This window comes from Rhinatrema bivittatum, chromosome 3, assembly GCF_901001135.1.
Source record: "Rhinatrema bivittatum chromosome 3, aRhiBiv1.1, whole genome shotgun sequence".
Taxonomy (NCBI): domain Eukaryota; kingdom Metazoa; phylum Chordata; class Amphibia; order Gymnophiona; family Rhinatrematidae; genus Rhinatrema; species Rhinatrema bivittatum.
This window is the reverse complement of record NC_042617.1, coordinates 120,109,339-120,134,374: the sequence shown is the minus strand read 5'-3', so window position 1 is coordinate 120,134,374 and position 25,036 is coordinate 120,109,339. Positions and strand designations below refer to the sequence as shown.

General features: G+C 40.7%; 1 protein-coding gene across 8 annotated transcripts in view; it reads right to left on the bottom strand.

Annotated features, from left to right (window-relative positions):
* Window positions 1-25,036, bottom strand: part of VPS54 (VPS54 subunit of GARP complex) — a 294,894-nt gene that overhangs the window by 83,998 nt on the left and 185,860 nt on the right. For all 8 annotated transcript variants that reach the window (XM_029593654.1, XM_029593653.1, XM_029593655.1 and 5 more), the window contains 7 exons: window positions 21,466-21,806; window positions 10,900-11,029; window positions 9,897-10,078; window positions 8,830-8,942; window positions 7,004-7,067; window positions 4,845-4,950; window positions 2,459-2,546 (listed from right to left, as the gene is read on the bottom strand). In XM_029593654.1, coding sequence (XP_029449514.1) covers window positions 2,459-2,546; window positions 4,845-4,950; window positions 7,004-7,067; window positions 8,830-8,942; window positions 9,897-10,078; window positions 10,900-11,029; window positions 21,466-21,806 — 1,024 coding nt within the window. The remainder of the gene's footprint in view (window positions 1-2,458; window positions 2,547-4,844; window positions 4,951-7,003; window positions 7,068-8,829; window positions 8,943-9,896; window positions 10,079-10,899; window positions 11,030-21,465; window positions 21,807-25,036) is intronic.

Genomic DNA, 25,036 nt, shown 5'->3' with positions numbered 1-25,036 from the left:
CGAGCAATATGGCGACCACCTTGGAGGGTCTCCACGTGGGAGGACCCTCATAATGGATCGGGGTCTAGCCCAGACGGGGCTGATCAACCCGATAGCACAGACACCGGCTGACGATCTGTGCGGCTTTCCGAGCCTCGGAGACCGGAGACTTTTAGAAAGTTTTCTACCTTACCTTGTCTCGGCGTTTCCCGGTCTCGTCCCGGGCAGTCTCCGGCTGCAGGGGGAGAGGGAAAAGTACCTTCACCGCCGCGCTCAGTGTTGCACCCCCTGCCTCTCAGCCTCTCCCGTTGCCGGAGGCTAAGTCCACGCCGGGAACCGGCTGCCGGACCAAAGCCTACCTCTGAGGGATCGCGGAAATCACCTCAGGAATTCTCGACTGGAGGAGGGACCCGTAGGTATCACCGCAGGAGAGCGGGGCTCGTCTGCAGAGGTAAGATTTCTTCTTGTTTGGAATTTTCTCTGGTTAGAATACTCTAACGCTGTGCAAGCGTGTATAGAGTTCCGAACTGCTATGGAGATGGAGAAATACTGAAGAGCAGAGCTTCCTGCAGGGGTATATGTACTGGTGGTGACAGCAGTTGGAGACGGATCAGATTTCAATCTGACATCAGGAGCACACTAAACCCACTGATCCTGAGTCCATCTGCTACACGTTAGGAAATGTTAGTGTTAGATACTTTTGGACATTGTTGGACTATTGTTCCTGCTTTACCTTTACAAATTCCTGTTTTTCCCAACTTCATTATTGAACATAACAACTTGTCCTTTGGAAAGTAATTTTTATATTATATCTGTAAATATCCTGTACATGATTGGTGAACTTATCACACAAAGTGGAACTAAGGAGCTCATAACAACACATTCAAAACAAACAGAGCACCAAAAATCAAATCTTGCAAACAAACCATCAATTTTATCTAAATGTAGAAGGATGGGAGTCAACAGCCAAACAGATGAGGCTCTGCTCGGTCTCCGCTGGTCTTCTCGAAAATGTACCTATCTTATTATTTTTCCAATACTTTTTTTCTGCAGCTAAAATGAAACAAAATAATGTTATGATGTCAGCTGATGTTTTGTAGCCTAGTATTGCTTCAGGGGCTAACCGCAATGAAAACTACTTAGTTTTAGATGGTGTTCAATATTTTGTTTCATTTTAGTTACAGGAGAAATGTATTGAAAAAAATAAGATGGATGCATGTTCGAAAAGACCAGCAGAGACTGAGCAGGGTCTTACCTGTTTGGCTTGCTGACACCTAAACTTCTATATTTGGATAAAATTAATGGTGTGTTTGCAAGATTTGAGTTTTGGTGTTTTTGTTTTGATTGTTTACCCCTTTACACATGATTATAATAGGTATGAAAGCGCTGTTCTCTTAGGGGCGGATTTTAAAAGCCCTGCTCGTGTAAATCCACCCGGATTTACGCGAGCAGGGCCTTGCGCGCCGGCGCGCCTATTTTCCATAGGCCTGCCGGCGTGCTCAGAGCCCCTGGACTTGCGTAAGTCCCGGGGTTTTTTGTCGGGGGCGGGGCCGATCGATGTGGCGTTTTGGGGGCGGGACGCGGCGTTTCGGGGGCGGGCCCGGGGGCGTGGCCACGCCCTCCGGAACCACCCCCGGGTTGCGTCTCGGCGCGCTAGCGGCCCGCTGGCGCGCGGGGATTTACTTCTCCCCTCCGGGATGCGTAAATCCCCCGACAAAGGTAGGGGGGGGGGGATTTAGATAGGGCCGGGGGGGGGGTGGGTTAGATAGAGGAAGGGAGGGGAAGGTGAGGGGAGGGCAAAAGCGAGTTCCCTCCGAGGCCGCTCCGATTTCGGAGCGGCCTCGGAGGGAACGGAGGCAGGCTGCGCGGCTCGGCGCGCGCCGGCTGCACAAAATCAGCAGCCTTGCGTGCGCCGATCCTGGATTTTAGCAGCTACGCGCGTATCTACTAAAATCCAGCGTACTTTTGTTTGTGACTGGTGCGCCAACAAAAGTACGCGAACGCGCATTTTTTGTAAATCTACCCCTTAGTGCATTATTGCACTTGATATATCATCTTATTTACAATTACCATATTTGTGTGAAGTCATTTATTTCATTTAATTTCTTATTTCCAGTGTTGGTCTTCAGTGTCTTCAGCTTGTCCGATACTCAAGAATTCTGGCTGCTGCATGATTTTGACTAAAAGACTGCTTTTCTCCTTGGTTCAGAGACTCTGATCTTGCTTTTCCGAGTAAAACCTGGCATGGAAATTGAGTCCAGCTACAATAGATCAGCCAATGGGACGCTACAGAGCCCAACCCAGCCACTTGGGATTGTAAGCCTCGACTCTACTGTGTTTTCTGTTCCAGCCAATCAGAGAAGAGGGAACAAAACACTTTTGAGTCTTTCCACACATCTCTCATGTGGGCATGCATATTACCACCACTGAATTGCATGGCATTCCTAGTCATTTAAAAATGGAATATAGAAATACCTACCCAGATTTTTTGTTGTTATAGTTTTCAAGCCAACAACTTGCAATGCTCCAGCTCCAAGAACCAACTGGCAACTTCTTGAGTTGAAGTACTTTCAAAGAGGAAGCAAAGACAAAAAGTAATTCACACCCTGATAATGATCTAGGGAACACAGAGTTCAGAATGTGCAAGCTAAAAACATGAACTCCTTGAAGCCCTGCACTCTCACACCCTGCTGCTATTTGCCATTCTAATCTGACAGAAGCTCATGAAAGATGGGCTCAAACTGAACCACACTCCAATTTGTGGGTAATTGGAAGGATGGAGGGGACAGAATGAAATACAATTAAAATAAATATTGAATATTTTATACCCTCTAAGTACACAAACATTCTAATGAGCACCTGCTCTGAAGGTTTGACATACACATCTTTATACATTTTGTACTCTGTAAAGGTAGAGTTTCTAGTCTTCTTTGCTAGTGTCTGCCAAAGCGCCTTGTATATTAACATTTTTTATAGTCATAGGGATACTTCAATGATTAACCAGAAGCAGGTTAATAGAGAAGAAACTTTTAATTACACATCTACTAGATATATCTCAGTTAAGTAACAGCTGCTGCCACAAACAAAGGCTGCTGCTAAATGCATGACATGAAGATCTTCAAATCTGTATCTGCATGATATGCTAAGAATAAAACTTTGCATAGGAGTCACTGACAGTATCAGATTCCTAGCTCTTAAAACAGGGCTGCAAGGATGAAGTATTAGAAAAGCTATTCTCTCTTGTTACTTTAATTTCACCAGCCAAGTGAAAAGAACATGACACCTTTGAGATCCAATGGGGCTGTATCCCGGATGTCTCCTTTGAGACAAACACAGTGGATAATTTTGGCCAGTTGACTTTGCACCGGTTCTCAAAGAGAAAGCACACATATGCTTTCACTCTGAAACCTATGGACTTTTGCATGGGTAAACAACACACAGACTTGAAAAGACAGAGTGTGTTGTGTGTATTATTTTGTGACCCTGTCCAAAATGTGCCCCCTGGAATGACTCTCCTAAATATGGCTAAAAGTCCATGCACCACGTAATAACACAACGCATTCTTGGAGTCATTAAGGGAGTGCAATTTTCAGCCAGTGCACATAAATCACATTAACCAAAGTAAAGGGCTTTGAAAATCATCCTCTATTAACAGCAGGTAATTTACAGCAAGAAGCACTTTAAAACCCTAATGGTCTGATTCCAGGAGCAGTGTGCTTTTTCAGGACCAAAACTGTCTCCATCTTAAATGTATGTATATTTTCCAGCAGTACTGTGGGGCATGGATTGGGCTTTTCACCTTGACTTTTGACTAAAAGAACATGCTCCTCGTATTTCCTCTAAGGCCTACTTTGTATGTTAATCATTCAATTACTGTCGGTGACTTTACAGAACTGTGGGTGTACTTTCACCATCCTTACAGCCTGTGCACTTAAAGCCTTTTTTTTGCACATAAGCATTTTACATTCATAGTTATAAGCTTCACATGTGCCTTTCTTCATCTCAGGGGCAAGTTACAATTCATCTCCAAATTCAACAGCAAAGCTTTTCTTTAGCCAATTGCTGGCTAAAGGAACAGAGTAGGCAAGGAAAAAGGAGTCCATTCTCAGTCCTTTCTTTTATCATGCCGTCTCTGAATTCAGGCCTCCCCCAATAAGTATAACACAGAGCCCCCACCACCCTTGAAAGAGCTTAAATATTTGACATCTAGAGGAATGTCAATCAGAGAATAGCCTGATAATGTGGAGTCATTGCTTAATGCTGCCAAGCAGAAGACCAAAGTTCAGTTCTCGATTTGACTGTCTAGTTTTGGAAAGGCTGTACTCAGTAACCTTGGCCCCGAGGGGAGGGAGCGCCGAGCAGCTGTCTAGTGATAATGGTTGGCTGACTGCAGAGCACCATCAGAGCTCATCTACAGCTGCTCATTTCAGAGCCTTATCAAGACAGGGAGAATGGTAGGAGCTATTGAAGAGAAAAATCCCGACTCTATGGATGACAACACTTGAAAGAGAAAACCAGCCTGATCCCCCAGCATCTAAAACACGACTGTGCTGTACCTGATTCCTAACTCGTAATTTGCAGCAGCTACTGGAGGTCAGGAGGATCCAGATGGCTTATGCACATGGAAGTGGCAGAAGTAAGAGAGGAATCTAAAGAGAGATTTCACAGACTATTTATTATTGATGGATTTGCATTCTGCTGGGATGCCATCTTCTTTCTTTGCTGCTCATAAAAAGCCTTAAATTCATCAGGAAAAGGAAACCTAAACAGGATGTTAAAAAGAAGTTTCCTAAAAATATACATTTGTTTCAATTTATAGTATGTGGCTCTGGCTCTTCAAACTGTTCTAAGTGTCACTGTCATACCTTCAATAAATCCGACAGGCGAGTGAGCATGTCTGTAGTGATAGAGGGGATGTCATCCACACACTGGCAGTACTCAAGGATTATTCTCATCAATAGCAACACTGTCCTACAAAACAAATGGTGCACATATAGCAGCAATGTAATTTAACAGAAAGGTGAAAAAGAAAAATTTAAGTTTAAAGTCTGTCATAAGCAAAGGACATTATAAAAAAAAAAAAAAATTAGCTCTTCTGTCGGCATCCTTTCCACTCATTATGAACAGGCTCTAAAATATTTTATTTATTTACTTATTTATTTAGTGCTTTTTTTATACCGGCATTCATGATACAATCATATCATGTCGGTTTACAGGGAACCGGGGTAAAATAACCTTAAACATTAACATAGCGAGAAGAGGCAAAGGTTACAACGAAACAATGACAAAAACAATTATTTACAGTGTGCTGTAAATATAATTCAACCATCTCACAGGACGCTCTCATACAGTTATTTCTATCAAACAGTAGTCATTTCCTCAAGTTCCTTTTCAGAAAGCTCCTTCACGTGTTTCAATTTTACAACATATATGCCATCTTGGCCAGTGGACTTCCTTGCTCATAAGGCTGTTCCATGAGGAATACACTCAAAATGTGGGCAAACCTGAACCTTTCACACAGATGTTCAGCATGCTAACCAACAAGCCATTAATACCAGTCTTCAGCCAGACAAAACAGGTTTTCATTGAATTTTGCCAGGTGCAGCAAGAAAGGGATAAGTTAATAGTCAAGCTTGCTATGAATAGGGCCAGTCTTACTATACAAACGTTTCATACAATGGTTCCATTTTAGTCAAAAACATGGTTTCTATTAAATTAAGAACCAAAAATATGTCCTGTGGGCTTCTCAGTCTCCCTCTTCTTTTTGTCATACCTCAGACCTCCAATCACCAACGGGGAGCCACTTCAAAAGTAAATAGTCTGGTGGATGATGATGAAAAGAAGAGGCGACTACATGGGGGCCCCCCCCCCGCTGACCTTTTTTTCCCTTTCACTCATCTTAGCGCAAACCACATCTGAGGATTTTACGTTTTGCTCCAGTTCTGTTCCCTTGCTTTCGTGAGGACTATTCCTTATGCTCACAGCAAATTTGATTCTTCCTGAAAGTGAGAACTCCACTGCTATCAAAAGCTCATCAGTAATGAATTATTTTTATCCTCATCCAGAGATACTGAGCTTTATATTAGGGGGAAAGTTTTCATGACTGTGCAGCCAGGCATAAAGTCCATGGCTGCTTTTCCCTGAATTTTTGCACAAATTCTTAAGGGGAAAGTGAAAACTGCCCAAGGTAAGTGTACCGTGATACAGTAAAGACAATGAGAATCGGACGATCAGAAGAAGCCCTTTATTTCAATGCCCGACTCTGGCCGAGTTTCGCTCATAGAGCTGCCTCAGGGGCAATTCAATTAGCAGGACTTAAAATATGCCTGCAGGGCTGCTGTCACACTGTCACAATGTCACAATATCATTAGTGTCTGCAGAACACTCTGACATTCTTTCTGCTAGTGTCAGAGTGTTCTGCAGACACTAATGATATTGTGACATTGTGACAGTGTGACAGCAGCCCTGCAGGCATATTTTAAGTCCTGCTAATTGAATTGCCCCTGAGGCAGCTCTATGAGCGAAACTCGGCCAGAGTCGGGCATTGAAATAAAGGGCTTCTTCTGATCGTCCGATTCTCATTGTCTTTACTGTATCACAGCCAACTGGATCGGCTTCCGATTTGCTTTTTGGGTCCAAGGTAAGTGTACCTGCAGAAATTTGAGTCTGCTTTTTCTGGCCAAAGCTACATGGTTTTTTGCTCCCCCGGCTTATCCCTGCCCCGAGAACCCCTCCTGGACATGTGGGTAAAGGTGCAGGGTGGGAAATTTTCAAACAGTACTTTTACCCGAGTAAAAGAATATTCCCCTTGCTAGGTCCACATATACGTGCACACACCTTGTTTCAGCTGGATGCGATTGAACTCTTCCAGTCATGTACCAACAAGCTCGCATCAATTAAACACTGCTGATATAAATCAGTTTGATGGGGACAACTGTGCACCCTCTCTCTGAATCAGCTCCTACCTTCTAAACCATGCAGAACTAGGCTAGGACACGGCAACTTATTGCAAATGGCATCTTACCCAACTACAGCATACTTTTGTCCTTCCACAATCAGGAAGTCAGTTGGTTTCCGGTCCTCGGACGCTAAAATTGTACAAAGAAATACAATATGAATTATTTTTATTACCCTAAAAGTAAATTACAAATGAGTATCCTTTTCAGTGATACTTTGAAACTCTAAATCGCAATTTGTCTGCACACTGAGAATATCTCAAAACTAACATTATCAAAGTACTTTCACACTGGTCCTGCTATCAAAATCAGATCTCAAAGCATTCTAGGAGTCATTTTCTGTTATTCTTATTTTTATCTCCCTCTGAAGACGGCCTTCCTTTAATCCTCCTTTGATCAAGTGGCACAGAACATGACATCTCCTCTTTGCTCCCATTTCACCTCTCACATAAGATCCTTACGCGGCACAAGAGCTACCTTAGCCAAGAAGGTGCAGTTATGAAAAGATAATGCTGCATTTTCCTTTGGCTGGCCAAAGTTTCACTGTAAGAGCACCACAGCTCAGCTCGCCAAACAGGATGTCAAGCTGGGAATCAACCACAGATTTATTGTTGGGAGGTACAAAGCACCAGGCTGACGTTATACTTTCTTAATAGTAAAGCAGAACTATAGCTCCTACTGCTTACATTTAACAAACAGGTATGATCACAAATCACGTGTGGTTTGTGAAAAGCAACATTTAGGGTAACAACTACAGACTGGACTACTTCAGGAAAAGAAAGTCAACATTATAACCAGAGATATCGATATATAGTTAATCTGCAATGCATAAAGGAATAGGAATTACTCTTCCTTATACTTTCTGTGCTATAGTATTTATCGTACACCTGGAGGCTCAGAGGCAGTGATGTGCACTGGCACATGGAAGGTTTGGGTTTCAACTCCGAGACAGGTAGTCAGGACGCTTGCTAAGGGGTGATACTTGGTGATGGGATTTAAAGTCCATGACAGAGGATTCTAGAAGAAGCCCTGATTCATGGCTCACGGCCTCAGGATCATTGTTGCAATGACCAGACTAGGAACAGGACGACAGTGAGTCTATTAATATAAAAGGGAAAGTCCCAAGTAGTTGCGAATGAAGGTTCCTGTGCATCTTTGTGGAGATGACAGTGTATAAATTAGAAAAACTACGTAATAAACAAACAGCACCAGAATCCTAGCACTGGTTTTGATTGAGCTGGAAGAAGAGGAACTACCAGGCCAAAAAATATATATCTATACACACACACACAAAACAGCACTTTCTGAAAACTGTATATTGAAGTCTACTAGGGAAGAAGGATATGCTGAATATTTCTAGCACAAATTGATATGCTTAATGTGTCATTTGCTTATGAACACTAAAGTGAGTAAATCATATTTTCTTCCTTTGTTTTGTATCTGAAAATATTAAAATTTCTTGCTGTAGAGAAATACACAGCAATTCATTATAGGTACAAAAATCATAATCTGCAACACCCAGCTATATATGAAAAAGGAACTTGTAAACAGATTCAAATACTAGCTAGTGATTAGCAGGGTAATGACCAAAGAAAGGAATAAAATGCATGGTATTTTGTTAAGGCCTATTACTGACTGCAGAAAATAGAGCAATGCTGTCAGCAAGTGGGGATGGTGAAGATTGAGTTATTTTGCACCCAACTTTTTTTCTGTGATTGCTCCAGATCTGGTGCAGTAATATAGCTGTTGATAAGACTTTAAAAAAAAAAAAAAAAAAAAAAGAGAAAAGACAAGAAGTAAAAGAAACTATGAACAAGGCCTCAACAGGTATTTCAAATTATAGCAAGGATAGTAGAAAACTAAGCAACTTAAAAAAAATGTAAAGCTTGCAAACCTCCTGTTTTTTTCTCAGGTAAAGCAATTTTGCCATTCGTTATCAAATCGACAAGATCCTGAAACTCGGCAGGGACATCAGCTTGTTTCCATCGCTCATTTTCTAAAAGAAGGCTAGTTGCAAAAGAAAGACAATGTAAGGTTTGTGTAACAGTCATTACCTGAAACACACAGAGGAGAAATTGACTTATTATGTCAGTTAAATTCAGGAGATGGAAACAAAAGTTAATACTGAAGATAGTACCAGGCGAATAGGATTTTTCATCGCTTTTGTATGACAGCATGTTAAGAAAAGATGATGGACGAGATTTCAATAGAAAAATCAAACACCATTTACGGTCTGTCAGATGCATAGCTTTCCTGTCAGATTTTGAAACAGTACTTGCAGACAGGATGTTCTGAAGGGCATGTTACTTAGAATATTAGTACAGAAGATGCAGGAAGAATCTCTGTCCTTCTGGATAATTAGGTGCTATTATGACCTGGAAGAGATAGGACAACAATTCCTGGGGGGAGGGGGAGGTAGGTACACCAACAGTTTCCGAAACAACCACCAAACCACCAAACTACTACTCTGCTTCTCTTTAAATGCTAGCATTACTGAATTGTTCACTTATGCCCAGACTTGTTCTGGGGACCCCACAGCTAGCAATGTGATCAGTCTGCATGCATTGGAGACTATATGCAAACTGATCTTAAGCATATTTATTATGCACATCCTGAATATCCAGCTGGCTGTGGGGGACCCCCAGAACAGGTTTGGGAAGCTGACTTGTGCAATGCTTCTTTGCCCTTGGCTTCACTTAAAAGGTCCAATATCCCAGAGACTATTTTGCAGGCCAATAAGGACATTTTCTGGGAGCAAGTAATTATAGTATTTACACCAACCTTGTAGGCTTTGCATTTTTGTAATATTTGTATCTGAGTGGTGGTGGTGTAACTAGCACGTCACTCCCACCTCATCTCAATGTTTAAAGCAACACTGCCTACAAGCAAATTTGATCATGAAAATCTCACCCAAAATGCAATATCAAATTTTACCAAAAGAAATCAGAAGAGAAGTTCTACCTTAGTTTCGTTTTCCTCTCCTCATGGAATCTGTTCACAAATTTGTTGGCTTGGCTCTGAAGTGCTCCACGCAATGACACGCTCCTTCTGCCACAAACCTGTTCAGTATCCCAGACAAAGGCTTCCACTAACCGCGAAAGGGCGACAAACTCCGAAGAGGTCAACTTCTCAAGAAACCCATCCTGAATTACAAAAGGAAGCAGTTGCCAGAGAACCCCAACCCAAAGACAAATCTATAGGAAGTCTGCATTTAAAGCATTTCAATCTTATTCCAAACAATTGCTTTATTCCAAAAATAAACAAAAGATCTTTCAGTAAAACTGAAATCTGCTGTCAACTTAAGTGGTGTTCATACACATTTTTATAGGGCAACAGAAATTTAACTCTGCAACCAAAGTATTTTCCATTTTTTTCAATATCTTATGCAACCCATTAAGAGATCATCCAGTTAACACAAACAAGGTCATTTTAACAGTGATTTCTTCGCAAACGTTCATTGTGACTCTCTTCAGTACAAGCCCACTGAAATAACAGTGCTTTGGCTAATTCTCTTTTATTGTATGTCTTCAATAAATTCACAGTTCAAAGGAAGAAGCACAAGCAAGAATGAAAAGTATAGAAGAACACTGTTTCACGGGCTTATACCAAAGTAAAGCATCATCTATCACTAAGCATTTTTCCCAGAGACCCAAAATGGGAGAACCCTTCAGTAAATAGGCCTCATAGCGTGCCATCCATTCTGCTTTAAGTTCCAAACCCATCTATTATTTTTACTTTGACTTAAGAAAAGTTATTAAAGTATTTGTTCACCTGTGCTTTTGCTAATCTATCCTCACTGACTTTCTAAGTGCTCTGGGTCAGAGGTTTATCAACCAGCTGTTGTGTGGCTGCCCAGTACGGAAATCAGAGATGTTCTCTCTTTCTCCCACTAGATACGCCTCCAAATATCAAAAAATGTTTGCCTCTAGCAGAACAGATCCCAATGTGCATGAAAACAGCTTACCTTTGCTCTTGCCATGAGGAACTTAACACAACGATCATGGCAGACGTCTGATGCAGTGTAAAGTAGCTCCTGGATACTATTAGCAAGTTTTCCCAGTTCTAAGTCAGTCAGCTTCACATCATCACTGATCCTAATTATGTCAACAAATGTAATCAATTGTGTTACCATGAAAATCCACAGAGAGGCACATCTCACTTTCACAGCAGGCAAACTGGAGGATGTAAAGAAAAATTGCATGGTAATTTAACTGTTTCCAAGACAGCCAGTGAATATAGCAAATGACTAGAAGTTTTGGCAACATTGAGATTCAGGGGATCTAATGGCTGCTTTATTGCTGCAATTGGTCACGTCTGAAGAAATGACCTGTGTGGCTTTAAAAGTTCATGTACATCATCATCTTTGGATAATTGTGAGACTGGGTATTCCAACCTGAAAAAACAGCCAAGACTAGTACTAGAAATATGCTCTATTGCTGTCCCTCATTGTGACCTCAAACAAGATACATAACTAGCTTGTGCCCTGGTTCAGTTTACCTAAGCACGACGCAGTAATAAGAAGATAGCTGTCCTAGCCTGAAGCTATCCTGTAGCAAGCCAGTGGATATGGCTATTCTTCTGGAGGTGGATTTATGCATGTTTCCATTTGGTAGGGTCTGTTTTCATCAATGTGGCACACTGGCATAAGATTATGAAGGCAATACTGACTCTCTCTGCAGACCTTGGGACTGCAAGCTCATTTTGAAAGGGAAACTCCTTTGGCGTTTCTTTTTGAAAACCTGGCTGGTATGGATGGGTACGTTTCTACCTGTAAGCTTTGCACCAGGACAGAAGCAGTTGTAAAATACAGGAAATCTCCACATTGCTCCCCCAACCTAAACTCCTTCCCTTTTATTCTGCGGATACACACGCAGTGTTACCCACATATGGGGGTGGGGGAGTGGGTGCAGGGAGCAATAATCAAATTGGGTTTTTCATGGGTGAAAATGCATAAAAATGTTTGATTATTGCCCCCTATGGTTTCAGATAACATGGACTGCTCACCTTAAAACTAAATATAGATCCAATATAAACTGTGCAAGGTTTATGCAGGGTGATGATTAAGTCATTCTTTTTACATTCCTTATGTAGCTTTCTTTGAACCTGCACCTAGTTCCTGAGAGCCAGGGATGATCCAGGCTTTAACATAAAAGATGCTACTAACGTCATGAAATAATCCAGTATCAGCATGGAAGATGTCATCAGTGACATCTGCTGCACCCCGGACAAATCAGGTAACTGCAGGATAGCTAAAGTTTTTAAAAATGAACCTTAAAAGTGAAATTGTCAGTAAAACAAGGGGCACATAGCTACATGCCTTGAGCTCTTTTGTAAAACTGTATGGAACAGGATGACTAAAATTTTTTTTTTTTTTTTTTTTACAAGGTGCAATACATACTATAATTAAAGAACTCCTGACTGTGTTTATTCTCCTTTTCCTCCCCTCTCTGCCAGATGGGAAAAGCCAAGACTCAGTATGTCCTAGTGGCATGAAAAAGGGAATGTTTTTCAAGTTCTCTTTAATTACTGCAACATTAAAAGCAGAAATATTTACTTACAATCCTCAATGGCCTCAAAATGGTTCAGTTTTCAGAATAACCAAAATGAACATTTATCAGATACATTTGCATATATTTGATATAAGAATCAGGTTATTTAGCCTATTTAGCCCCTAGAAAGTATTGACTCTCCCCGATTTAAAGTATTTAATGCTTATATAATCTTAAAAATGTTTACCTACCAGCTTTAAACATGCTGAGATAAAATTGCATAAGTGTGTCAATGTGTCACACGATTTTTTACTGAGTAAACTAACATGGTTGGCAGAAATAAATGTCAAACTAGATGCAGTTGATACCTTTTTATTAGCGTGAATATATTTATTTGTGATTAGCATTTGAAAAACGCTTTTCATCAGATCCACACAATTGATTTTGCACAGCTATGAGGAAGTATATCACTTGAAAGTTAGTTCAATAAAAAGGTTTCACCTGCAATTTGTTTGTTAATCTTTACCATATATTTGAGAAACAATATTTTTTTTAACTCATATTTTGTTTCCTATACGTTATGCTGATACAGAAGGGCAAGATTAAGAACTTGATCTTTAGACTCAACCTGTGCTGTAAGCTCAGTTGATTGATGATTATTGTGTTTTGAAAGTCTTAGGCAGTCCTTGGATACATGGACTTTGCAAGTGTCTACAGAGGCTCCAGACTTGGATATACCAACAAGTCACACACCTTTCCCTCCCTCCTTTGACAGGTAGCATTACTATGCCTAGTGCGCCTGCGGCACCGATTTCTACCTCCACAGCGGCCTGTGCTGATGTTGTCGGAAGAAATAATGTTCAGTGTCCAATGGAGACAGAGGAAGTTCCCCCTAGGGAAGGAGTTGGTGGCAGTGGCTAATCAAGGCCATGCTGCAGTGAGGATGTCAAGGGGGATGCTGGCTACTGCAGCAGCGAGCACAGAAACTGAGGCATGGGATGAGCCTCTATGTGATGGTATTGATCCCCAATATAGAGAAGAGGGTGTCAGGAAGTATATTGTCTCTTCCTAAGAATACTACTCTTGAGCAGGCATGGACTGCCATTACTCACCTAGAAAACTTTAGCACAGATTGTATAAGTGATTTTTTCTGTTGTTTCTACTACTGAGATCATGTCCAAGTTACAGACTCAGGAGAGTGTTCTTAAGAGCCATGCTCTGCGATTTGAGGGAATGAGGGGCACATTTCTTCTCTTCAAGCATGAAATGCAACAATTAGTTAAAAAAAACCAAAACAACCTAGCTTTGCATAATAAATGCCATGACAAGCAAGAATCTCAGCTTTATGAGCTTCCCTACATCTGCTATGATGTCCCATTTACATATACTGAAGAAATATATACAAGAAGTTTTGAAAATGTTGCCAGAAGCTCTTCCTCCTTGCATCCAAGGAGTATTATCACATAGAAACATGACGGCAGAAAGAGGCCATACAGCCTATCTAGCCTGCCAATCCACACCAATTATTCAACTTTCCAATCCTTAAACAGCCTCAGATATCCTCTGTTTCTCCTATGCCTCTTTGCCCTTGTTTGCACCACCTCCATGGGAAGCCCTGTTCCATGCATCCACCACCCTCTCCCCATCAATCAGAAAGCTAATGAAGTGGGGAGAGTACAGGACAGTCACATTTCTTTGGACACTTGGAATCCAACATCCGTGCTTGAGAAGATCCAAGAGGAGGTGATATCTTGGACTCCTTGAAGGTTAAATTTACCATGGATTCTGACCATGATTAGACAGGTAAAATTATTTTTCCAGAACAAAGATGTGTTATTTTATGATCACAGGATTTGTGTGTTTCCTGTTATGTGCAGGGTTCACCACATTAAAACTTTTTTTTTTTTGAGACAGACAAGTATGTAATTTTCCTAGGTGCAGGATTTCATCTCAGATTTCCTTGTAAATATAACATCAAACATTAAGGTGCATGTTTTGTTTCTTTTCTGGTCTCAGCAATTAATGTGTGTGTGTTAGTTTCTGGGAAGGTTTTTCTTCCTAGGATCACCTTGCACTTGTCATGAAGTAAACAGGGGCTAGAAGCTGGTATCTGACAAATCTTGGTTCAAGAATATACATTTGCTACTGTGGCTGGGCATTCAGTAATTAGTTCTTATTAAGGTTTTCCTTATTTATGTGAGACATGTTTCATTTTGTTTTGGACTGGATCTCACCCCTCGTGAGACATTTAATACATGTTTTGTAGGGATTTTATGTACAAGTTTCTTTTTTTCCCATTCCTGGTGAGGGTTTTTTAAATTTCTTTTCAAGCCTGAAACTTGATAATACTTCATTGCATCAATATAATTGCAAAAGAATCATTTATCATGAAAGAGTGTGCCGTAACAAAGCGAGTTGTCTCCTTGTAATTTGTCTTGAAGAATAAACTCCATCTGTCATTCTTATTGGTTCCATAAACAAGAATGCAATGTGTGCAAAATAGCCTAATGAGCATCTTGGCACTTGCAAGTTTCTAATTATAGTTCTTTGCAGAGAAATTTTGCATTATGATGAGTCAAAGATGTCACTGAGAGATTAACAAATCCTTCAGTTTCCCAGGTATTTTCTCTCTCGGTTTCTGTAGCAGATCTGGATCTATTGTAAAAGTGTGCTACAAGGCTCTTTCTTCTTTGTAGGAATTCATCTCCTCTCCCACGTGTTTATATATCCACAAGCAGGTTAGACTGTCACAAATGATCACGAGAAATCATGAAGCAAACCTTGCAAGATGCAAAGAATAATCTGATGGACCAGCTGATACTCCTAGAGCAGTGGTTCTCAACCGGTGTGTCGCCAAGCACCGGCAGGTGTGTTGCGCACTTCCTGGACTCCGGCTGCTCTTCCCCCTCCCCTGTCCTCACCCCAGTGAGATGAATTTAATCCTTCAACAAACACTGCTGCCGTTCCTGCCCGAGCTATCAGCACATTCAAGCTCGGAGAGAAACGGAAGCAGTGTTCGTGGAAGCCTTTTCTTCTTCCCGTCCCTGCGGCCTGGAAGAGGAAGTACTGGTTAGCAGGTGCATGGGAAGAAGAAAGGGCCACGCTGGTGCTGCTGCCGCTGCAGAATTCATGTCCCAAAACTCCCCCCACCTCCCGCCATTGTGGGAGCACTTCCGTCTCCTTTCTGAGGCAGTATTTCACCGTTGCAGACCCGGGGCAGCTAATTGATGAATTTCCCATACAGCCGCATGGCAGAAAATCACTGTGGCCGCATTCTCAGCTGACTGCCCCTCTGCTCTGCACTGCGATGATCGCAGTACGGGAAAACTGCTGAAAGCTGCCTTCTAACCACTGCAGGGCCGGGGGAGTCAATCCTGCTGCAGTTCCCAGCCTGTCACGACGCTGCTTTAATAGCAACATACCGGCTACCTTGTGCTGTAACAGCCATGTATGCTGGGGTTGGAGACAGAGAAAGTGAGACAGCATGTGTGTAAGTATGTGAGAGAATGTGTGTGATTGAGACTGTGGGGTAGATTTTCAAATAGCGCGAATTGGCCTACTTTTGCTGGCGCATCAGGCGCAAGCAAAAGTAAGCTGGATTTTAGTAGATACGCGCGGAGCCGCGCGTATCTGCTAAAAACCTGGATCGGCGCGCGCAAGGCTATTGATTTTGTATAGCCGGCGCGCGCCGAGCCGCGCAGCCTACCCCCGTTCCCTCCGAGGCCACTCCGAAATCGGAGCGGCCTCGGAGGGAACTTCCTTTTGCCCTCCCCTCACCTTCCCCTCCCTTCCCCTACCTAACCCACCCACCCCTGTCTAAGCCCCCCCCCCTTACCTTTGTCGGGGGATTTACGCCTCCCGGAGGGAGGCGTAAATCCCCGCGCGCCAGCGGGCCTCTTGCGCGCCGGGACGCGACCTGGGGGCGGGTACGGAGGGCGCGGCCACGCCCCCGGACCGCCCCGGGCCACAGCCACGCCCCGTACCCGCCCCCAAAACGCTGCCGACACGCCCCCTAAACGCCGCGACGACCGGGCCCGCCCCCGACACGCCCCCCTCGGAGAACCCCGGGACTTACGCGAGTCCCGGGGCTCTGCGCGCGCCGGTAGGCCTATGTAAAATAGGCTCACCGGCGCGCAGGGCCCTGCTCGCCTAAATCCACCCGGATTTGGGCGGATTTAGGTGAGCAGGGCTCTGAAAATCCGCCCCTGTGTGTGTAAGTAAGAGAGAGAAAGCATGTGTGAGAGCAAGAGACTGGTCAGGGAGGTGACTGGTGTGTGTGTGTGTGTGTGTGAGAAATTGGTCAGGGAGGTGACTGGTGTGTGTGTGTGAGAAATTGGTCAGGGAGGTGACTGGTGTGTGTGTGTGTGAGAGAGAGAGAGAAATTGGTTAGGGAGGTGACTGGTGTGTGTGTGAGCGACAGAGACTGGTCGGGGAGATGACTAGTGTGTGAGAGATAGAAAGTATGTGTGTTTGAGTCAGACTAGTAATGGGCTCTAAGGAAGAGGAGTGTGAGGTCAGAGCTTTAGCAGTCATTGCTACTTCTGGTGTATTCTATTGGCCTACAAGGGAAAGGAGTAGGAGAGTTGCTGGAGAGGAGGAGTAAAGGTAGCTTTTTAAGTTTATCTTTCTTGATTGACTGCCATTTTAATTATTGGGTATTATGTGATTTGTCTGCTGTTTGAAATATTTTATTGGTGTATAGAGAATTTTTAATAATTTTATAAGTTTTTAATGATTCAATATTATTCTATTTATCAGCTGTTCCGAAACATTTATTATATTTATTATTCTAGTTTTAGAAATATTATTTTATATTTCTTGAGAAATGTATAAATAGAAATGTGAAGACAAAAACTGAACTGGAAACAGCAAGAAGCCAGACTGAATGTATGCAGTGCAACAATGGAAAAACAAAAACATTAACTTGATGGTCATTTTATTCTGTATTTAGTGAGGGTCTGTCTGTGTTCTGCGTGTGTGACTCAGGTAAGGGTATTCTGTAAGCTTGTAGTTTCTGTGTAGGGATCTATATATAGCAGCTTGGCGTTTTTTGTTTTCCTAATAGGAGGTGTATTGGTTTTTAAGACCTGGTTAAATATTTGTAGTGTTGCCTTTTCATAGGCAGGGGTGTTACTATTTGAGTGCATTCCATAATGCAGGTGTAACATTTTGCGCATTCGTTTGTGTACATTATTGCAGATCCTGTGAGTCTGTTAGATGCTATATTTCTGTTTCCATTTCTCCTGTTCTGCACTGCATGCAGTGGCTTTTTGAGTTTTCCATTCCAGTCTGTCTCCATAATTGTAATTTGCGGTCTCTGTACTTGGTGAAGTTCGATTCTATGTGTGTAATCAAGGTGAGGTATTTTTACTAGCATGAAGGCATTTTACCTATCTTATTTGTTGTGTTTTCTCAACAGGACATGCATTGGTGGTAAATTACTGTTTTTTCATAAGGTGGGCTATTGCAACTGATAGAGTTTTATGTTACTGAGATGATACCAGAAATATCTTTTTTTTGTATGGTAAATTGAACAGGAATTGTCTTAGTTCTGTTCTGTTGAGTTCCTATAGATACAGAGTATATGTTTACATTTAGCCCCATGACGATCATGTGTTCAGAGTGTCACACATGTGCGAACCATCTGTCAGGGGTGTCCTGACCGAAAAAAGGTTGAAAACCACTGTCCTAGAGAATAAGAACACTGGGAGCCACAATGTAAAGGCCTAAACCTCCTTATCCAAAAACACTGCACATGTGCTGACCATCTATTCTTCAAATGAATAGCAAATACTGTTTTGTGTTCCAGTTTTTTTAAATCCTTTTGTCATTCTAATGTGGAGATGAAAACTTAGGCAAGAGTACATATTAAGCTTAAACCGATAATTAAGAACCAATCCCTGCTAGGGATGTGCACGGGGAAAAAAAGTTATTTTGTTACGTCATTTTTGTTGTTTCCTGTATGCATCCTCTCTTTCATTTGTTCCAATTTAGCATGTGGTATATTTTTACAATGTGCTTTTTTTTTTTTTTTTTTTTAATAAAGAAGGTACATACTTTTGTGAATAGGGCAGGCTGAAATGAAAAATCGATATTTTGTTACTTTTTTTTTTGTTTCAGTTGGGAGATGACACAAAACAGAACAAGAGATTATGATGTTTTCATGTCATTTTAAAATGACAGCAAATCCTGTGTTCCCCAGTGGATCGGGCAACTTAGTGGCAGGAATCATAGCAGATATCACAAGTTTATCAGCCTTTATTAAAAAGGCAAACTGGAAGATAGTCATTCTCCCTTAAAGTGTCTTACCTCCTACAGCAAGAAAAAACAGGACATGGTCCACTGCACGCCACCAATGTGCCAGCTTACAAGAAAATCTGTCTTATGCTAATAGTATTGCTCATAAACAATGTAGATCCAAGCAATGGCACAGTATACCATTTATTTATCTAGACAGGTCTATAAAATCTGAGGCATTATAACCCACATTTTGAAAGCTATAATCAAAATGAGGAATCCATACTCCCCTCCCAAAAATTTAAGTGCATTTTTTTCAGAGTGAAATCATGAGGAAAAGATCAGAAATGTAGTGTATAAAAATAAATGTAACCATGTCACAAAACAAGTTGCTCTTCTCTGGTATCCAAATGTACAGTCTCCTCTTCCCCCCATCAGGTACCAAATGTGTTACAGATGAAAAGATGAACTCAAGTGCCTGGGCTAATTTCTCAAATGGTGTACCATGAAAGAGAGAAGAGCTGCCTTGTCAAGTGAAAGAATCAGAATCTGCTAATACATTCCAATTTCATTCAGAAGGGAATGTTCAGTCCATGAGAATGCATGCATTTATCAGAAGGGCTGACTTTCCCTTCAGATAACAAAAAAATATAACAAAGAACAATGTGTTTCCCGCTCTGTTAATATCAGAAGTGGGCAAACTAAGGCCTTTGAATCACAATCACCCTGCATCAGCTTTCTGTCTGGTCTGTGGCAATGCTCCAAGGGGATATAACCTCCCGCCCAATCACCTAAGAACATAAGAAATTGCCATGCTGGGTCAGACCAAGGGTCCATCAAGCCCAGCATCCTGTTTCCAACAGTGGCCAAACCAGGCCACAAGAACCTGGCAAGTACCCAAACACCAAGAAGATCCCATGCTACTGATGCAATTAATAGCAGTGGCTATTCCCTAAGTAAACTTGATTAATAGCAGTTAATGGACTTCTCCTCCAAGAACTTATCCAAACCTTTTTTAAACCCAGCTACACTAACTGCACTAACCACATCCTCTGGCAACAAATTCCAGAGCTTAACTGTGCTTTGAGTGAAAACGAATTTTCTCTGATTAGTCTTAAATGTGCTATATGCTCTACGATTTTAATCTTTAAAATAGTTTCCACTATTTTTCCCGACACTGAAGTCAGGCTCACTGGTCTAGAGTTTCACGGATCGCCCCTGGAGACCTTTTTAAATATTGGTGTTACATTAACCACCCTGCAGAATTCAGGTACAATGGATGATTTTAATGATAGGTTACAAATTTTAACTAACAGATCAGAAATTTCATTTTTGAGTTCTTTCAGTACCCTAGGATGCATACCATCTGGTCCAGGTGATTTGCTATTCTTTAGTTTGTCAATCTGGCTTACTACATCTTCCAGGTTCACAGTGATTTGTTCAGTTCGTCTGACTCATCACCCTTAAAAACCATCTCTGGATCTGGTATCTCCCCAACATCCTCATTAGTAAACATGGAAGCAAAGAATTAATTTAGTCTTTCTGCAATGGCCTTATCTTCCTTAAGAGCCCCTTTAACCCCTTGGTCATCAAATGGTCCAACAGACTCCCTCATAGGTTCCTTGCTTCGGATATATTTTAGAAAGTTTTTATTACAAGTTTTTACCTCTACGGCCAACTTCATTTCAAATTCTCTCCTTGCCTGTCTTATCAATGTTTTACACACTTAACTTGACAATGCTTATGCTTATCCTATTTTCTTCTGAAGGATCCTTCTTCCAATTTTTGAAGGATTTTTATTTTTGGCTAAAATAGCCTCTTTCACCTTACCTTTTAACCATGCCGGTAATCATTTTGCCTTCCACCTTTCTTAATGTGTGGAATACATCTGGACTGCGTGTCTAGGATTGTATTTTTAAACAATGTCCATGCCTGTTGAACACTTTTAACCTTTGCAGCTGCACTTTTCAGTTTTTTTTCTATTTTCCTCATTTTATCAAAGCTTCCCTTTTGAAAATTTAGTGTTAGAGCTGTAGACTTGCTTATTGTCCACCTTCCAGTTATTAGTTTAAATTTGATCATGTTATGATCATTATTGCCAAGTGGCCCCACCACTGTTATCTCTCTCACCAAATCCTACATTCCACTAAGAATTAAATCTAAAATAGCTCCCTCTCTCATTGGTTCCTGAACCAATTGCTCCATGAAGCAGTCATTTATGACATCTAGGAACTTCATGTCTCTAGCATGTCCTGATATTACATTTACCTAGTCAATATTGGGGTAATTGAAATCTCCTATTATTGCACTGCCAAATTGGTTAGCTTCCCTGATTTCTCTTAGCATGTCATCATTTTGTCCAGATGTACGGTAGTATACTCCTATCACTATACTCTTACCCAAGACATGTGGAATTTCTACCCATATAGATTCTACTGAGCATTTAGTCCCTTGTATGATCTTTATCCTGTTGGATTCTATATCCTCCCGGACAAAGTGCCATACCCCCACCAAGTTGATCCTCCCTATCATTGCGAAATAATTTGTACCCTGATATAGCACTCCCCTCCTGCTCTACATGCAAGATGTTATTTTTCCAGTCACCAAACTTGAACTCCTGACAGGTGCTCTGGCATGGGCTGTAATCTTTCATATGGCTCTATGGGACTTATTTAAATAGAAAATTCCTTTTGCAATCCTTCAAATTCTAAAATTTAAAGGCGGTCTATTTTTCAAGCAGAATCCTCCCCAAGGACAGATTACTCATTTCGCCAGTGGTATTCTTTAGATCGCTTATTACTTACATTATTTCCACCCCTCCTGCTGTGGTGGAAGAAGATGTGTGCTCTTTGCTTGAAGAAGAATCAGTGGTGCATTCTGGTTCTGATACGGAGTCACTACCGCAAGGCTCACTGCTAGGAGAGGCATTTCTTTGAGCCACAGTGTCAGCTGTCACAGTGGAAAGCTCACCCTCTTTGAATGCATCGCTTATAAAAAAGCCTTCATGAGTCAAGTAAGCCAGCTCTGCATCCACATGACCCTCTCCCCCAGAAATCTTCTGGAAAGAGCTTCCCTCAAGCTCCCTGATCTTTTGGTTCTTGTCCAGGACCAAGAGAACCACACCACGAACAACACTTAATGTTGCCTAAGAAGAAATACACAATGTGAATGTGTTAAAGATAAATTTACAAAATATTTCATTAAAAAGTTTTGTTCTTGGAGCATGCAGACAGATCTGTGTTTGAACAAAAATGACTTTCACTTTGCTAAGTTAAAGCAGTATGGCTTCCATGTTAGTCCGCCTGCATGTACCAAGTTAGCTTAATACAAAGCTATCATATACAACTTCTCTGTTGACTTGTATTTCAGTGCTGAAATGAAATACAGTGATCTCACAGCCTGTAATTATCTTCCTAACTATTTAAGGAATTTCAGTTTCACTTGCAGTGACTTGCCTGAAGTAAAGATCTTAATAGTCCTGTTTGCTTGCATGTTAATGAATGAACCCCTATGGATTACATCATACTGATGATCTTTTGTACAGAGATTCACATCTACTTTAAGCATCTCTGCAGACGAGAGTTGGAATGAATTTTTTTTTTAAACTTGCAGCATAGAAAAAAACCCCTGCATTTTTTAAGCATTTAATACATTATGGGTGATGATTAAGGAAACATAGTGAAAAGTATTTAACAGCATTTTTGGTGTGCTCTAATATATTACCCGTATATATGAATGCCAATATTTAGAAAAGCCCTACATACGGCAATAGGCCACTGCCCACCATGTTTATTCACTGTATCTAGCGTAAAGTGGACTTATTGGGTTCTTTTTTGAAACATTGCTTCATTGCTTATGTTTAGCAAGTTAGCTTATTTGTTTTTTTTAAACTATTTCACACTCAATCAATATAGCTTCAAGTGAGCTACAATGCATTCAATACAAAAACATGGATAAAATAAATAAAAGACAATAAAACATCATATTTACAGTGGGCTCCATTTCTATGTTATTAAAATAGGATTTTGAATATTCTTAAATCACAAGAGCACTATTCTCGGTAAAGCATGAGTTGTATGTGTAAGAATGCAACCTGAGTTCTGGAATACCTTAGGCTAATTACTTTTAAAATGAATATAAACCAAGATACTTATTCATAAAGGAAGAGGAGCACCATCTGACAGTAATAACAGACATAAATCTTTACATCAGTAGCATAATTTCTCAGAGAGCAGGAATCCTACTCTACAACAGTTGTGAGGAAAGGTGGGACACTGCAAAAATTAAGCCTAGAGCACTACACCAAGACTAGTCACCTTGCTGTTAAAAGAACATAAGATTTGCCATAATGGGTCAGACCAAAGGTTCATCAGGCCCAGTATCTGGTTTTCATAAGTACCTGCATGATCGGAACAGGTTGATAGATTCCATACTGTTTATAACAGGGCTAAGAAGTGCATTTCCCCAAGTCCACCTTAATAATGGTTTATAGATTTTTCCTTCCAGGAACTTGTCCATAAACTTTTTTAAACCCAGCTACTCTAACAGCTTTTACCACATCCTACCACAATGAATTCTAGAGTCTAAATTATGTGTTCAGTAAAAAAAATATATATTTTCTATTTGTCTTAAATGTATTATCTAGCAACTTCATTGTGTGTCCCCTAGTCTTTGTACTTTCTGAAAGAGTAAGCAACCAATTTATGTTTAACCATTTCACTCCATTCATTATTTTATAGACCTCTATTATATCTTATTATTTGATCAATTGCTATTTCTTATAGAGTAAAATAATGCGATGTACAAAATAAAATTGCAAAGAAACAAAATTAACAACTTAACCATAGAACATAAATAACAAAATAAATAAAACCTAAAACATGGTTAAATAAGCCACCTAGACAACATAAAAATATAAAATAATAGGAAAACATAATATAAACATTATAATATTGTAAACTGAAAAATAAAAGACAAACTAAACAATGTATGGGGTGGTAACTTTGAAACGGCCGCACGGACACATATGTACACGCACATGCGACTAGCACCAAAAGATGTGGCCATATTATAACATACGCGCATATGTGTGTGCGTGGTATATAATAAGCTTTATGCATGTACATGTGCGCACAATTTTATATGCATGCATGTGTGCATAAATGCCCCATAAATAGGAGGATTTAAGTAGACACATGTGCTGGTTTCATTCATAAATCCTGGCACACCCACGCCCCACCCTGACCATGCCCACACCCCGCCCCTTTTTGGAAAAAATGTTTGTGCACGTACCACCTTTTAAAATCCATGCGACTGACTTCTGTGCACATCTCCCAGCTTTGGCATGTGCCAGGCTTTTAAAATTCTCCCCAAAATAAGTAATGGTTAAAAAGAATCCAAAGGAGCCCAGGAACTATTAATTAATAAATAAATAAATAAAAGATTTCTGATAAAAGTATATAGATCGGATGCCAATATAGTTCCAACAGGACAACTGGCTAGCCAGAGGCTTTCAAAAACAAAAGGGTTTTCAAGGCTTTCTGAAACTTTAAATAGTCTTTTTTAAGATGAATGGCTAACAGGAAGGAGGCTAGGTATTAAGAACAAAAAACATTCTCTCTCTTGTTGTCTCAATTCTTATTTCCCTTGAGATGGTAAAGTTAATAACTCTTGCTGAGTTGAATGAAGCTGCAACCAGGCTGCTAGGGAACTATGAGAAAAGCAAGATATGGGGGAGAGGGGATGCCCCAAAGAGCTTTGAAGGCTAAGCACTCAATCTTATACTGTATTCTTTGAGCAACAGGAAGCCAAGGTAAATCTTTCATCAGAGGAGTAACAACCATATTTTCCCTTCCAAACATTAGATTTGAAGCAGTATTCTGAACCAGTTGAAGTCATCTTATTTGATGAGATGAAAGATTGCACAATAAATCATTGCAATAATCAAGTCAATTCAGAATGAGTGAATGTCAAAGTTTTTAGATCATAAGGCTCAAAAAAAGTCTTAATTCTATGGAGAAAACGTAAGAAAAAGTACGACTGTATTACATTGGAAATATGTCCTGAAAATTTTAATGATGAATTGAGCCGTACCCCTAATATAGAGATTGTTTCCTTTACTTGAATGAAAGTTCCACCCATACTAGGAGATAGAAAATGATGATCTTTGGTTTTCCTTGTGAACTACATAAGATCAGATTTAGAGGGGTTTACTTTAAGTTTAAAAGATGTTAGCCACTTCTGAACTTTTCCAGGGTGACCGATTTACAATGATCACAGGCAGCAATTATCTGTATGTCATCTGCACAAAATAGCTTAGAAAATTAAGACTGAATTAAGGTAGCTAAAGGAGGCAGGTAGAGGTTAAAGAGAATC